Source organism: Dipteris shenzhenensis, chromosome 15 (assembly GCF_047967505.1).
Source record: "Dipteris shenzhenensis isolate YYH24624 ecotype China chromosome 15, Dip_SZ_1.0, whole genome shotgun sequence".
Lineage (NCBI taxonomy): Eukaryota > Viridiplantae > Streptophyta > Polypodiopsida > Gleicheniales > Dipteridaceae > Dipteris > Dipteris shenzhenensis.
In genome coordinates this window covers 55270996-55285298 of record NC_141610.1, presented here as the reverse complement: position 1 = coordinate 55285298, position 14303 = coordinate 55270996, and the positions used below count along the sequence as shown (strand labels likewise).

The following is a 14303-nucleotide window of genomic DNA, read 5'->3' as shown; positions in this document are numbered from 1 at the left end:
AGAGAGAGAGAGATGCGCTTTAAAATGGACCTAGGGATAGGGAGAAAGGGAGAGAGATGCAATGAGATGAAATGAAATATTATTTTACTATGCTATGGAGACCTAACCGGATGCATGGGACAAATCATAGACATACTAATCTCTTGTTGCAACTCTAATAGCTGTGCCATGTATCATAGTTCATGCAATCAATCCAACCCTTACCATTTGTTTCTAACTCCAAAGTTTTCAATGATTCCTCTCTGTGCTTCTTTAGACCTGCTATAGCTCATTGTATGCATTTGGATTCCTACGTAACTATCTGCTTTTTCATTGCACCCACTTGCATATTTTTGTTTTTACACTTGCATACTCGGACCCACTAACATGGCATGTCCCTCGTAGTTTTTTCTCACTTTCTTAGTTGCTGCATTGACACGAGTTGAAAGCATTTTAATGTATCCAATAGGGATCTATGAAACGACTATCAACAATGGTTATTTAATTTAGATCTAGACCCTCAGTGTGTTCTCTTTGCTTTCTATGATGTGGATAAGCCACCCAATCTTGGGTGAACCCTGACGGTTTTATTGGTGAATTTTGCGGATATGAAGAAAAAAATTTGCTATGAAACAAAGTACCTTGCAGTGCATTAAATACCAGGAAACAGAGAGAGAGAGAGAGAGAGAGAGAGAGAGAGAGAGAGAGAGAGAGAGAAATAATCCAAGCAAACTATTAAATAACCTTAGAAAAAATAAATGAATATTCATGTGCTCTTGCACATGAACTATACAAATACACACATACAATGGCCAGCTAAACAGCAGCAGATTTCAAAACTTTTTAATCAACTTTGGTGTACTCCAACAGTGCATGAGGAGATCTGTAAATCCTTATAAGAGTCCAAAACAAGCCTTCTTCTAATGTCAGCTCCCCTGCTGCTCGAGCTGCATAAATATCCTCACAAATAGCTATAAGCCTGCAAAGCATGGGAACAACATTGACTTTGTAAGCGTCACAGATAAGTATTGATATAAATCCTACGTAAAAGCAATGATTCCAACCTTTATGGATGTGTCATGTTTATGGATATTTAGAAGGCAATGGGCAATAATGAGTTTTGCAAGCATGATGCTGATTAAATTCTTTCCTCCGGGGAGGCAGGGCGAGATGGAGCAAGAGAGGACTAGGTGGCGTACAGGGGGAAAGATGGCGCAAGGGGGAGAGGAAGGGAGGCACAAGGGGGAAGGGAGAGGAGATGGCGAGATGGGGGAGAGCAAGGGAGGCGCAAGGGGGGAGGTAGAGGGAGGTGCAAGGGGAGAGGAAGGTGGGGCTGGTGGAACATGGAGAGATGGGGAGAGGAGGGATAGATTGCACAAGCGGGAGGAGGGAGGCACCAGGGGGGAGCTTGCTGAAAATAAAGGGAAGGGGCTGCTGAAAATTGCAGTTCAAGGGGGCTAGAGATGGGCATGAGAGGCTTTTTGCAAGCAGGGGAGGATTGGGAACCAAATTTAGCGAGGGGGTCCAAGTTTAGCAAAGGAAGATAAATTTATCAATAGGAGGCAGGTGGCAAGTGCGCCAAATTTAGAGATGCCACAAAGAAGACAGGTGGCTTCGCAAGAGCTAGGCACAGGGATGTTGCTTTTAAAGGTGTAGAGAGAAGGGAGTTTTCACCCACCTAGAAAGAAAGAGAGAAGAAAGTAACGTCCACAGAAGCCCAACAAGTCTATGGGACAGCAAAAAAACCTCTAGTACATCTGCTTAGGGAGGGCACATGGCAGCTCTTAGAGAGTGCGAAGAGCAGCTCAAGTTACTTAGAGAGAGAGAGAGAGATGTTAGATGCCCGTCATCCCATAGTTCAAGCTACGTGTTCTACCCACACCCTTCCACATTCATCCAATTCATGATTTTACTATTACTAGTTCTACTCTCTCCAGATCTCTAGCTCTCGGATATATAAAGGTCATTTTCTATAAATGCCTTGAGATTTTGGGCTTCGCAAGTTGCAATGTGTCTTTCTTCTAATGGGAACAAAAGCTACTATGCCTTAATTGATAAGGTCTGATGTATGAGGCTCCCACATTAGAAAATTGCATGTGTTCTTGTTTTAGCAAAAATAAGGGTTTTCATACCTATTGCAAGACGGCAGATTTTCGTAAGGAATCCGCATTCTTAAATCAGCACACTGCAGTCGAATGAAACGACCCACTGCTAGGACAAATGTAATATACAGACTAGTGATACTGAATTTGGAGAGTGTATCCCCAATAAGGCCCTCTGCATGGGACACAAAATGTCATCCAAGATTCAATGTAAAACTCAGTCTGCATTGATTCATACACTTAAAAGCTTGAGTTGGAAAGATTGTAATCCTCATTTTACTTGCAGAAGAAAAAGATTGTAATCCACATTTACGCATTTTACTTGCAGAAGAAAATTAGAACATACGTGGTACTTCCTCTGATACAGCGAAAGCTATTGTTCCATTAAGACTGCCACAGCCATCTTCAAGAGAAGAGTTATCTCGAGAAAATGACCACCATGGTTGAGGTGCCTGGTTTAAAGTCAAATTTCCAGACACCATCTCCACCTACAAGAGCCACGGACATACATGACTGTTTCAAAATTATCAAAGTTCCAAAATAAATATCAATCCCTGGCATAGCAAGTATAGCGGCAATACATACAGAATGGTAAACAAGAAAATTAAATCAAACTTAATTGAAGTTTGAACTTACAGTTCCTTCAAGCATGCGTACTTCCCCTGTGCTTGTTACGCGAAAATATCTGGGGTGCAACTGAGGTACCCTGAGAGCCGTAAAAGTCTCATTGGAAGTCTGATCTAGATCAATTCCAAAGGTTTCATTACGAAAATTTGCAGCTTCTTTTGTTTTGGGCCGTTGCCTATTGAACTCCCATCTTGCAATCACACTGAAATCTTCACGCATCAGGTTTGTTAATCTTGTTAAAGTTGGAGGAGGCACAAGCCATAGCGAATCGGCATCAGCTTCACAGCAGATAAGCTGGACATCTCTCATCTCATAGCCTTGAAGGTGGAAATCTAAACTGAATCCTGATGCCACTAGATCTTCCATTGGGTATATCCGACATAGTGAAGACTGGTACAATGTGAACTGTCCACTTCTTGTATTTAAATCTATCTGTGCATGCGCGTTCAGGATGGGGTTTGCGAAATTGGTAGGATTGCCACTGCTGTACATCTGCAACCCAAATCGAGACAAAATTGACTATTCCTCATCGCTTGCAAAAACCATGAAATGGCAGCACAAGTTCTTTACAAACAGATTTGGAATTAAGGGTTAAAAGTACTTAACGTTTGGGAGAAAAACCTCATATTACAGCTAAACATCATGTGTATATATGCTCTCCACTAGTAGGAAAGTGTGGCCAAAATTTCAAGCCTGTTAATTTTCTAATATTCTTGAAACCCAGTATATAACAGTCATGAAAACACTGCTGCCTACTCCCCTTGCTACCTGAACTGCTCCTCCCTCCCCCCCCCCCCCCCAACACCCCCCCCCTTGCTTTGTTTCTGCCTCCATGCCCCCACCTTGCTGTTTCCCACCTCCCTAGCCTCTCCGCCCAACCTCCTGCTGTACAGCCTGTATGGTGCATATACACACTGTATGGATGCCCGTACAGGGCCATACAACTCCCCGCTGCCTGCTGCTTCCTTCCCCTCTTTCCGCCTCAGCCCCTCCACCTTCCTTCCTTCCCTCCTCCCTCCTCCCCTTCCCTCCTGTTAGCTAGCCCCTCCTTCCCTTCCCTCCTCCGATCCCTCCCTTCACCAGTCCAGCCCCTGCCTCCGTCAGCTTTTTATTAGTTTCCCTTTAGTTTCTCCCTCAGGTTTTTACATCAGTGGATTTTTCTTCATTGGGGTTTCGAGTTGGACTACTACTACAAGATTGGCGAATGGCCTTCTTCCACCTCAATGGCCTGAGAACATGCCTTTCTCAAAAGGTGAGTTGCAGCGGTTACAAAAAGATGTGGAACAAGACAGTTCCACTACACTCTTTGCTCACATTATGGATCTCACCCTTCATGAAGCTAGACTCAGGATTGGATGCTCTTTGCCTTACCTCTTGACCTCTCAAGGCACTTATTTGATGTCCGGCTTTTGGGTGGAGGTTTCGTTGGAGTTGGTTACTGATTTGGTAGACATTGCAGCACGGGTATTTCAGGCGAGCCCTCTAGCGCTTTCCTTCAAGATTATGTTCTTACACCTTAGGTTTTGACCTAGTGGAGGAAGATAGGTGGATCACCTCTTTGTTCATCAGTTTTTGAGACTTCCACAGTTTTATCATATGCTCCTCCCAACCAGAGGAAGATAGGCAGATCACCTCTTTGTTCACAAGGTTTCCAAGACTTCCACAGTTTTATCACCGGCTCCTCCCCACCATCAGAGCTTCTTTTTGGAGTGGTCATAGAGGTTCCTCCTCTTCCTAGTTTGCCTTCTTCGGTAGCAGAGGTAGTTAGGTTTGATGGAGTCCCTCGTGTTAGGGCCACTGTTTCTAACCCTAACATTTCTAATGATCACATCATGCTTCACCAACTATATGTGAGATTATAGGCCATCAAGATCAGTGTCATATTTACAAACTCTTTGGACATTTTGCCAACGATTGCCCAAGGAAGAAAAAGTGGCCCAAGAACAAAAAGGAAAAATGCTCCTTCCTCTTCTAGACAGGACCGTTCTTTGGCCCTCGCTCCTCCTCATCTCATGTCCATCTTATGCCCATCTTATGCCTTCTTAGACTCTTGACAAGGCTCTTCCTCTTTCAGCTTAGTAGGTTCTTCCACTTGATATAGCACCTGCTTTGGCGAGTGCTCATTTAGCCAAATCTTCAAGCAATGCTTCCAATGTCCAGGCGTCATTTACTTCTTTGGCAGGAATCTTGAGGAGACAATCTCCTCTTCATCTCATCCAAAACACCACTTTTAGTCCTTTGGCCGATTGTGGGGACTTCACTTCGTTCATACCTTCCAGTTCCTCACTTATGCTAGGAGAGGTTTAGAGAGGGTAGATGCTTCCATCACTAGATCTAGGAAGCAGTCATAGGCTTCTTCCTCCCACCACTATGGCTTCTTCCTCCCACCAATGAGGATTGTGAGCTAGACCGGTTAGGGTCTCGGTGGTGTGTCCCTCATCACTGTAATGAAGGGGGAAAAGGGGTAATTTGAGGCCTCTTAGGTGGGAAATGTCGCTATACAAGTCCACATCCACCCCTATTTGTGTACTTTTTGATGTGACATCTAATCCTATCTACTCCTACCTCCCTCCTACGTGCTGCCTATACTCTCTCTCTCTATCTCTCTTCCCCTCTCCTCTCTCTTCATCTCCCTCTACCCCTTTCCTCCTATTTCACTCTCTCTCCACTGTGAAAGGCCCCTAAAAGAGGCTAGAATTTTCCTCTTTTTTTTTTTCTTTTTTTTCTTTTTTTTGGGGGGGGGGGGTTCCTAAGTCACCTAGGACAATTAGTATAGAACTAACCTAAGACCTCTATGATAGTTAGTACACTGATTTAGTCTAACCCAACCCTAGTTAACACCTAATCTAACCTAACCTAGCCCCCAACTAATTAAACCTAACCTAGCTAACTAGACCTCACTAACCTAACCCAAGTAACTAACCAACCACCCTAACCCTGGCTCATTGAACTTAGGAAATACACTAAGGTTTTTTTGTTTGCAGGCGTGACGGGCGGCAATAGCCCGTTTGGAGTCATTTCGACTCAAGTCAACGTACTAACTGTCATAGAGGTCTTAGGTTAGTTCTATACTAACTATCCTAGGTGACTTTGGAAACCCCTCCCCCCCCCCCAAAAAAAAAAAAAAAAAAAAAAAAAAAGAGAGAAAAAATCTAGCCTCTTTTAGGGACCTTTCACAGTGCCGTTTGAAGTCATTTTGACTCCATTCGAAGCCTCTTCATTGATTGTCCTCTCGAGCTTCGCCATCGGATTTTTTTTAAAAGTTGTTCTACATACTATATCAGGTACTCATTACAACAGGATTTTGTTGTCTACTTCTTTGAGTAAATTTCATTGCCTACATTTGAGCTTCTCTCTCTCTTACATTGCCACCCAAGCGTGCCCCTCCGGATACATTGCATGATAGTGATGAGGCTGCTCAGCATGAATAATTGCCTTCCACATTGGATGCATCCACTGGTGGTACAGAGATCCCTACAACTCAGTCTCTCCCCCCTACATCTCGCGAAGTGCTGGAGGCGCAGACACAGTTCAGCCAGTAGCTTACCACGGCCATGACTATGCAAGATATAGCTCTTGCCCAGAAATGGGACAGTAGCTCGAGCAGCAGATTGGTCAGGCTATGCAGGACAAGGGCAAGCAGCCCGCACCCCAGCAAGGGGACCACTCAGACAATCATGATGTTTTGTCTGCTCCACGCAAGGGTTTTATGGCCGATGCCCGCCATGCCTATGAGCATCAGCCTTCTGGACCGTTTCATGTACCACAGCATGGGGATTATCGAGACTTAGATGAAGCATTTTTTGTGCCACACAGCACCTTCTTGCAAGATGTCAGACCATCTTTTAGCTCACAGCTTTCTGCATCTATGCAGGTTGAGCAATCTCTCTTGGGCCGACCCGTTGGTGTGCATCCAGTTAGTGCTCCTTTCACCGCACTAGTGAGTATGCCTGGAGCTGGCTTTGGTTTATATGGCAGCCCACACCCTTGGGAGAGAGGTTAATCCTCTTCTCAGCCCTTTGGTATGCCATCATTTCGGAGAGATGCATTTGGCAGAGAGACCCAGCCAGGGGTTATTACTCCACCAATGAGCACATATAGCAAGACGCAGCCAGTGCATCAGATGGCAGTAGCTACCACGCAACAGGGGGTTAGTGGTGGGCAACAAGCCACTTTTGATGACATGCTGGCAGATTCTTTACGTTCATATAAGGCCCTACCTGAGGCCATCAAACTTGAGATGTCCTTCTCCGATTATGTGAACCTCAAGCGTGATGATGCCCGCACTTCCGAAGGTTACACACACAGGAATCATGCAGCCAAGGATATCAAGGACAAACTCATGGAGCATAAGTTGAAAGGGAACACTCGAACACCTAATGAGCTGGAGGAATGGCTTACGAAGCTGGAATATTATTTCCGCTTCTACCCCAAGCACGATGAGGACCGCATAATCTTTGCGGGTATGCACATGCACGACTATGCACATACTTGGTGGCGTTATATGAGGGACTTGCCTCAGAGACCAGCCACATATGGAAGGAGTTCAAGGAGTTGATGATCACCACATTTGTATCCCCGCTCATAATGGAGCAATATCTGGCTGAATTCTATGCATTGTCGAAAACTGGCACCGTCCAAGAGTACTTGCACCGCTTTTGGAGACTTTCCTTGTTTGTACAGGACGTATCTAAGAGAGGGAAGTTGCCGCAGCCTGCATTTCATCCAGGGATTGAGTCCTTCTCTCGCTGTAGATGTTAAGGCTCATAACCCTCAAACAATTGCGCATGCAGCCCAATTGGCAGAGGTGTTTGAGTCCAAATATGCCAACAAGTATAAGATGACAGCGGGCAACACATATGGGAATGCAAATGAGGCTGAGAAGAAGCCTAAGGTGACTGATTGGCATGATAGGAAATCAGCAGCCACACCATTTCCAAGGTTTCCCACTGTTACAGGCAGCAAGATGCCATATGCTAAGCCATATAGTTCATTTGATGCTAACCTAGGAGCTAAGCCTAGCGTTGGAAATGAAAAATCAGAATTTAAACAACACACCAGGGCTATTATGGACAGCAGAAAGCGGGCAAACTTACTCTTTAAGTGTGGTGAGAAGTGGACTTTTGAGCATCGGGAAGTTTGCAGAATGCGTAACAGTGGTACTGCAAAACTCAGCATGATTATTGAGATATCGGATGATGAGGATTTAATGGATGCATCTAAGACTTTGGATGCCACTCATGATGCTTTAAAGGGTGCACAAGATGTGGAAGAAGCTCCGGATGCTGGAGCCACGAAGGGGGCTGATTTCCCCTTTGATCCGAATGAACATAATATGCATGGTATACAATCCGATACACTCAGACCAAATGTAACATGCGAGGCCGTTGGCCTAAAGTATTTCATGTGCAGCATCAGGTTGCTATGCCTTTCCATGTGCGAGAGGAGGCAAATGGAAATCCTCCTGTGGATGAGGAGGAGATCTATTGGGATGTGCATCAAATAATTTATGCTATCAGCATGGATTTAAATGCCCTATCACTCAACTTTATCCACAAGGGTAGAACTATAGCATTGCATGGCATTGCCACTACTAAATTGTAGAGTCATTTCAGCAAGGCAATTGGCCAGAGAGCTAAGGAAGGAGCATGCCCTCTATGCATTGAATCTGTCAGTATCTCAGGGGGGTAGCATTTCCCGTGTTAAGGATTGTGATATGCAGAAGTTGCTCTCAGAGTTTGCTGATGTATTTGCTGATATGCCATCCCACTTGCCTCCCAAGAGGGATGTGGATCATGCCATTGTTCTAGAGCCTAGCAACAAGCCCATAAACAAAGCCCCATACCGGTCTCTCTAAGGTTGAGCGGGAGGAAGTGGCAGTACAGGTGCGGGAATCGCTTGAGAACAACTTCATCTCTCATAGGATTCTCCTTGTGCCTCCCCGGCGCTTCTGGTGAAGAAGAAAGATGGATCGTACCGCATGTGCATTGATTACAGGGATCTAAATAAGGCCACTATCAAGAACAGGTTTCCAATCCCCAGGATAGATGACCTGTTGGATGAACTCAATAGTGCTCAGTTTTTCACGAAGATAGATTTGAAGTCTGGTTATCATCAAATCAGGGTGAAAGAAGGAGATGAGCACAAGACGGCCTTCCGCACGGAATGGGGCTTGTATGAATTTAAGGTGATGCCTTTTGGATTGACTAATGCACTGGCCACCTTCCAGGCACTAATGAACAAGATATTGCAGCCACTTCTTTTCAGATGCGTGCTGGTTTTCTTTGATGATATCCTCATTTACAGCAAGGATAGATAGGAGCACATTAAGCATGTGAAGCAAGTGCTGGAAATTTTGAGGATGCATCAGCTTTATGCAAAAGCCAGCAAATGCACTTTTATGGCAAAGGAGGTTGAGTACCTAGGGCATATTGTGAGTAGACGTGGCATTCGGGTGGATCCCACAAAGGTGAAATGCATCAAAGATTGGCCACAGCCACAAAATCCCACTGATCTTGCTTCCTTCTACAGGCACTTTATTCGCGAATTTGCCAAGAGGGCAGCTCCTCTTACTGACCTCTTGTAGAAGGATGCTTTTCGGTGGTCAAAGGAAGCACAACGCAACTTTGAAGACCTGAAATTTGCTCTCACTCATGCACCTGTCTTGGTACGCCCTGATTTTTTGTGTTCTTTTATTGTGGAGGCTGATACTAGTGGCAAAGGATTGGGGGCAGTTCTGAGACAGGAACACAGGGTAATAGCCTTTGAAAGCAGGAAGTTTGATGCCAAAGAACTCAATTACCATGTTTATGATCATGAGATGCTAGCTATCTTACATGCTTTCAAGAAATGGCACCACTATTTGTACGGGAGTAAAATTAAGGTAAAAACAGATCAAAGGACACTCAGATTATTCCTCATCCAGCCAAATTTGTCCTATAAGCAGAACAGGTGGTTGGGTGTAGTCCTATCCTATGATTTCAACATTGAGTACAGAAAAGGGAAGGAAAATGTGGTTGCAAATGCCTCGTCCAGGATGTGGGCTTGCAATTTGACTACTATCTCTACCACATATCAAGAGTGGATTCGTGGCATTCAAGAAGAGTATATGAAGAATTCTAAGCTAGCTCCCATATTTTCAGATTTGCAGAAGCCCTCTAGTCAAGGTCACCCGGAATTCAAATTGCATAATGGGCTGTTGTGGTGCCAGGACAAGATTTATTTAGTGCCAAACTCAAAATATAGACAGCTGGTTTTGCAAGAAATGCACTCGTCTCCCATGGTTGGACATATGGGTGTCACAAAAACATACGAAAGAATCAAGCAAGGCATGTGGAGGGATGAATACGTGGCTAAATGCTTTCCTTGCCAACTAAATAAAGTGGACAGCAAGTTACCCGCACGTCTTTTGCAGCCATTACCCATTCAGAGGTCAAATGGACGCACATAGCAATGGATTTCATCACAGGATTGCCTTCTATAGAGAGGGGATGGGACAGCATCTTTGTTGTGGTGGACAGGATGACAAAACAAGCCCATTTCATACCCACTAAGACCCGGTATTCAGCATCACAGGTTGCTTGGCAATTCAATGAGCGTGTCTTTAAGCATCATGGCTTCCCTTAGGAAATTGTCAGTGACAAAGATGCAAAATTTATGGGTCACTTTTGGCAAGTTATTTACAGCAGTGGGTACGTTACTCACACCTAGCACTGCTTACCATCCTTAGACTGATGGATAGTCGGAAAGGGTGAACAAATGGGTGGAGGAATATTTGAGGCACTTTTGTCATGATACTCAGAAGTCTTGCAATAAATGGTTGGCACTTGCTGAATTTTTTTTTTTCTTTTGCAAAAAAGAGACTTCTATTAAGTAAGAAAGAAACTCGCTAGAGCAAGCTCTGAGCGGAAATACAACATCATGAAATCATGAGGAAAAATAAAACCCCCTCAAAGTGAGGTGGAAAACAACCAAGGCTGAGGCTGAAAGTGCCACCTCAACCTTGTAGGAGTCTCAGAGAATAAAGGAGAGTCCTTCCATTCCCTAAAGAAAGAAGCCCTCCTAGCTGAGGCTGCACGGGAGTCTCCCTGCATACTCATCCAAACGGGCATCAAAGTATGAACGGTGTCTGTCCAGATACTAGCCAAAGTGTGTGAGGGATGAATCTGAGTACCCTCCATAGCCTCTGTGCATCTAGCTCTCCAGATATGCCAGGATGCTATGCTCGCTAAAATCTCCCAAGAAGTATCCACAAAGGCATGTACATCTGTAAAAGGAAGGTGTGGTACCACATCCAACGAACAGGACTCAATTTGATGATGTCGAACCAAAATGGCCCGAGAGGAGTCAAATCTCTCATAAAATACCTGAGGCCCTGTAAGAGAAAGCCAAGCCACAGAGCCCCATGTTATAAAGAATGGGGAGTGGGCAAAGTGATTGAAAATCCTAGCTACCCCCATCCAAATCATCCTCGCCTGCTGTCTGCAATCCCATAAACAATGCTGAGTGGTCTCCGAAGCAGAGAGGCAATGAGGGCAAGTAGGGTCGGCTCCGAACCTGGATCTCCAAAGGTTCATCGCAATCCCACCATGGATAGAAAGCCAAAAGAATAGAGTGATCTTTCTATTCATGTGGGATTTCCAGAGTCTCCTCCAGAAGCACCTTTGCAGATCCGCAGTGATATCAAATGTCTTCCAATGAGGAACTCTGGAAGGTCTCCAACCTCTACTACTGAGCTGAAATCTCTTGGCATTATTGACCGTGCAACGAAAGAAGGGGATGCTCTTCTCTCGATGCCATGCGTCAATCCACTGCCACTCTCCAGGGTCCCACTGCATATACCTAATGGGAACTCCCCCGTAGAGCCAAAGGCTCCAAGACTTGATGGAGAGAAACCGGGGAGCCTGGGTCAAGGAACCACTCTGAATCTGATCCCTGCACCAAAAGACCTACAACCCTGATAGGATGAAAAGCAGACTCAAGCAAGATGTCCTCTGTGGATCTGAGCAATCTGCCACCATCCTCCACAGTAAAAACTAAAGCATCCTCCTGTGCATCTCGAAAGGCCAAAACCTGAAGCGGAACACCGCCTCTCGTAAAAGTAGCTGCCCAAGTGGAGCAAGTGAGTGGCATATCATCTGTGTCTACCCACTCCTCGGGAAGGGCTCCCTCAATCTGCAAGATTCTCTCTGCACTCCCTCTGAGATGTCCTGTCAACTGAGACTTAGTCTCCTCTAGAAGCCTGGAAAGCTTTCCAAGATCCCAAAGATGATGCAGGTCCCCTCTCCCACCTGGACCACTACATGTAGAGTGAGGCACCAAGTGGTCTGCCATGATCATCTAAAATACTGTCATTCCACATGATGGGTTGCCTATCAATCTCTTCACGAGAGGAAGGAGGAATCCTCCGAAGAGTGCTCCTGAAACTGGCCCATGCTTTTAGAATGGCAACCATGAGAGGGGACGAAGGTGATCTAAGGTGTGCTGTGGTGAAGATCCACCTAATATTGCTCATCCAGTCTCCTCCTGAAGAAGGTGTGCACCTCTGTATGTTGCTAATAAGAAAGGCCTTCCAAGGTTCCTGCCCTGGCATAAGTCCCCGCACCACCAACTTGCATAGTAGAGCTCTGCACTGTAAATCTGGATCAATAATATTGAGACCCCCTTCCTGTGTAGGGAGGATGAGGGTCTCCCAAGCCACCCTGGCTAAGGTATCTGCTGTGCCATCAAGCCCACTCCAAAGAAAATTTCTGATCGGTCTCTTGAGCTGAGTGATGCAATCCCTAGAACATCACCAGCAAGAACAAACAAACCATGCCGTGGCCAAGAGAACCTGGTTAACCACCACAACTCTAGAGGCAAGATTCAACTTGGCTGAGCTCCAAAAAAGGAGCTTCCTCCTGATGCTCTCCAACACGGGAGCAAACTGCTGTGTGGAAGAAATATCCAAGCCGACCTGGCAGCCCAAATACCTGACAGACACACCCCTTTGAACCTAAGTGAATCCTATGTCAAGCTCCCAAACTAGAGTGTCCTCATCACTGATCCAAAAACCATTGGATTTATGCCAATTTATTTGCGCCCCTGCCGCCAAGCAAAATAAATCCAATGCTGTCCTGAAAGAAGTAAGCATCTGTGGAGTGACATCCAAGTAAACTGCTGTGTCATCTGCCAACTCACTGTCAAGTAACTCCTCTTCCCTTCTAATGGGAAGTCTCAGCCCAAAGATGACAGCTTGAGATCTAACATAGATACTCATAGCTTCGGCCACGAACAAAAAAAGGAAAGGAGCAAGGGGGCATCCCTGACGGACTGATCTGGAAATCTGAAATCTCTCACCCCTTACCCCACCAATAAGTACCTGCCTGTGGACTGATCTGTACAAGGAGGAAACACCTCTGATCCAAGCATCAGTAAAGCCAAAACGTAGAAGGGTGCCCTCCAAAAAACCCCAATCTACTCTGTCATAAGCTTTCTCAAAATCCAAAAGTAGAATGGCTAGATTCTGGCCGCTCTGCATGGCCCACTCTCAGGCTTCCCAGAAAGAGAAAATGCTATAAAAAATGCTTCTACCATGCACAAATCTCGTCTGAGTGTCATGAATAAGATCTGGGAGAAGGGGCTGCAATCGCAGGCTGATTGCCTTGGCCAGAATTTTGTAACAAGTCCCTAGAAGTGTGATAGGCCTCCACTGGGACACTAGATTTCTGCAACCTCCTTTCAGGATAAGGTCGATGAGACCTTCTGTAAGCGACCCGGGCATATCACCAGAGTCCCAAATACCCTGTAGGGCTGAAGTAATGTAGTCTCCAATCATATCCCAGAATGCAATGAAAAAAGAGGGGGTAAGGCCATCTGAACCTGGGCACTTGCCCTTGTGAAGGGCTGAAAGTGCAGTCCTGAACTCTGTGTTGGTGAAAGGTGCATCAAGCAAAACATGCATATCCGGTTTCACCAACAAAGGGATGCTCTGCCAAATAACCTGTCTAGCATCCTCTCTATCCCATGTCTCAGGATCAGGAGTAAGAAGGGCGCCATAAAAATCTGAAGCTATGCGCAAGACATCATCAGGATCTATCTGTAAAACCCCGTCTGAGTCAATAAGTTGGGATACACTCTCTCTACTATGTCTAGGGCCAAGAGTAGAGAAAAAGTATTTATTGACTCTGCTACCCATCTGAATCCAGAAAAACTCCCGTGCATGAAAGGCATACTCTGCTCTCTAATCAAGCAACACCTGCTGATGAGCCCTTGCTACAGCAAGGTGCTCCTGAATCTAAGCATCTGAAGGCCGTTTCTGCTCTTTCCTTTGCAAAGCTGCCAACTGCTAGCGAACACCAATCTCACATTTGAGAATATCTCGTCTCCTGGTACAAGCAACTGAGAGGTAGAAGTCGCTAATACCAGAAAGGGCAGCAGCTACCTGTGATGGCAATGGCCGCCCACCCTGGACATGAGAAACCCATATCTGCAGGGCTGCCTCTGTAAGGTCCTCCTCTGTGTACAAGGCATCTGGAATCCTGATGCTGGCAGATCGGCCTCTCAAGTGAGGCTCTGAGATAGCCAGCACAACAGGAAAGTGGTCTGAAGTGGAAA

General features: G+C 45.5%; 1 protein-coding gene across 2 annotated transcripts in view; it reads right to left on the bottom strand.

Annotated features, from left to right (window-relative positions):
* Positions 1 to 731: 731 nt before the first annotated feature.
* Positions 732 to 14303, bottom strand: part of LOC147894011 (piezo-type mechanosensitive ion channel component) — a 202489-nt gene continuing 188917 nt past the window's right edge. The window contains exons 18-21 of one of the 2 annotated variants that reach the window (XM_087386640.1): positions 2718 to 3200; positions 2428 to 2569; positions 2112 to 2256; positions 732 to 958 (exon numbers count right to left, since the gene is read on the bottom strand). In XM_087386640.1, coding sequence (XP_087242766.1) covers positions 823 to 958; positions 2112 to 2256; positions 2428 to 2569; positions 2718 to 3200 — 906 coding nt within the window. In that variant the 3' untranslated portion in view covers positions 732 to 822. The remainder of the gene's footprint in view (positions 959 to 2111; positions 2257 to 2427; positions 2570 to 2717; positions 3201 to 14303) is intronic. The other variant, XM_087386641.1, reaches the window with a different exon arrangement.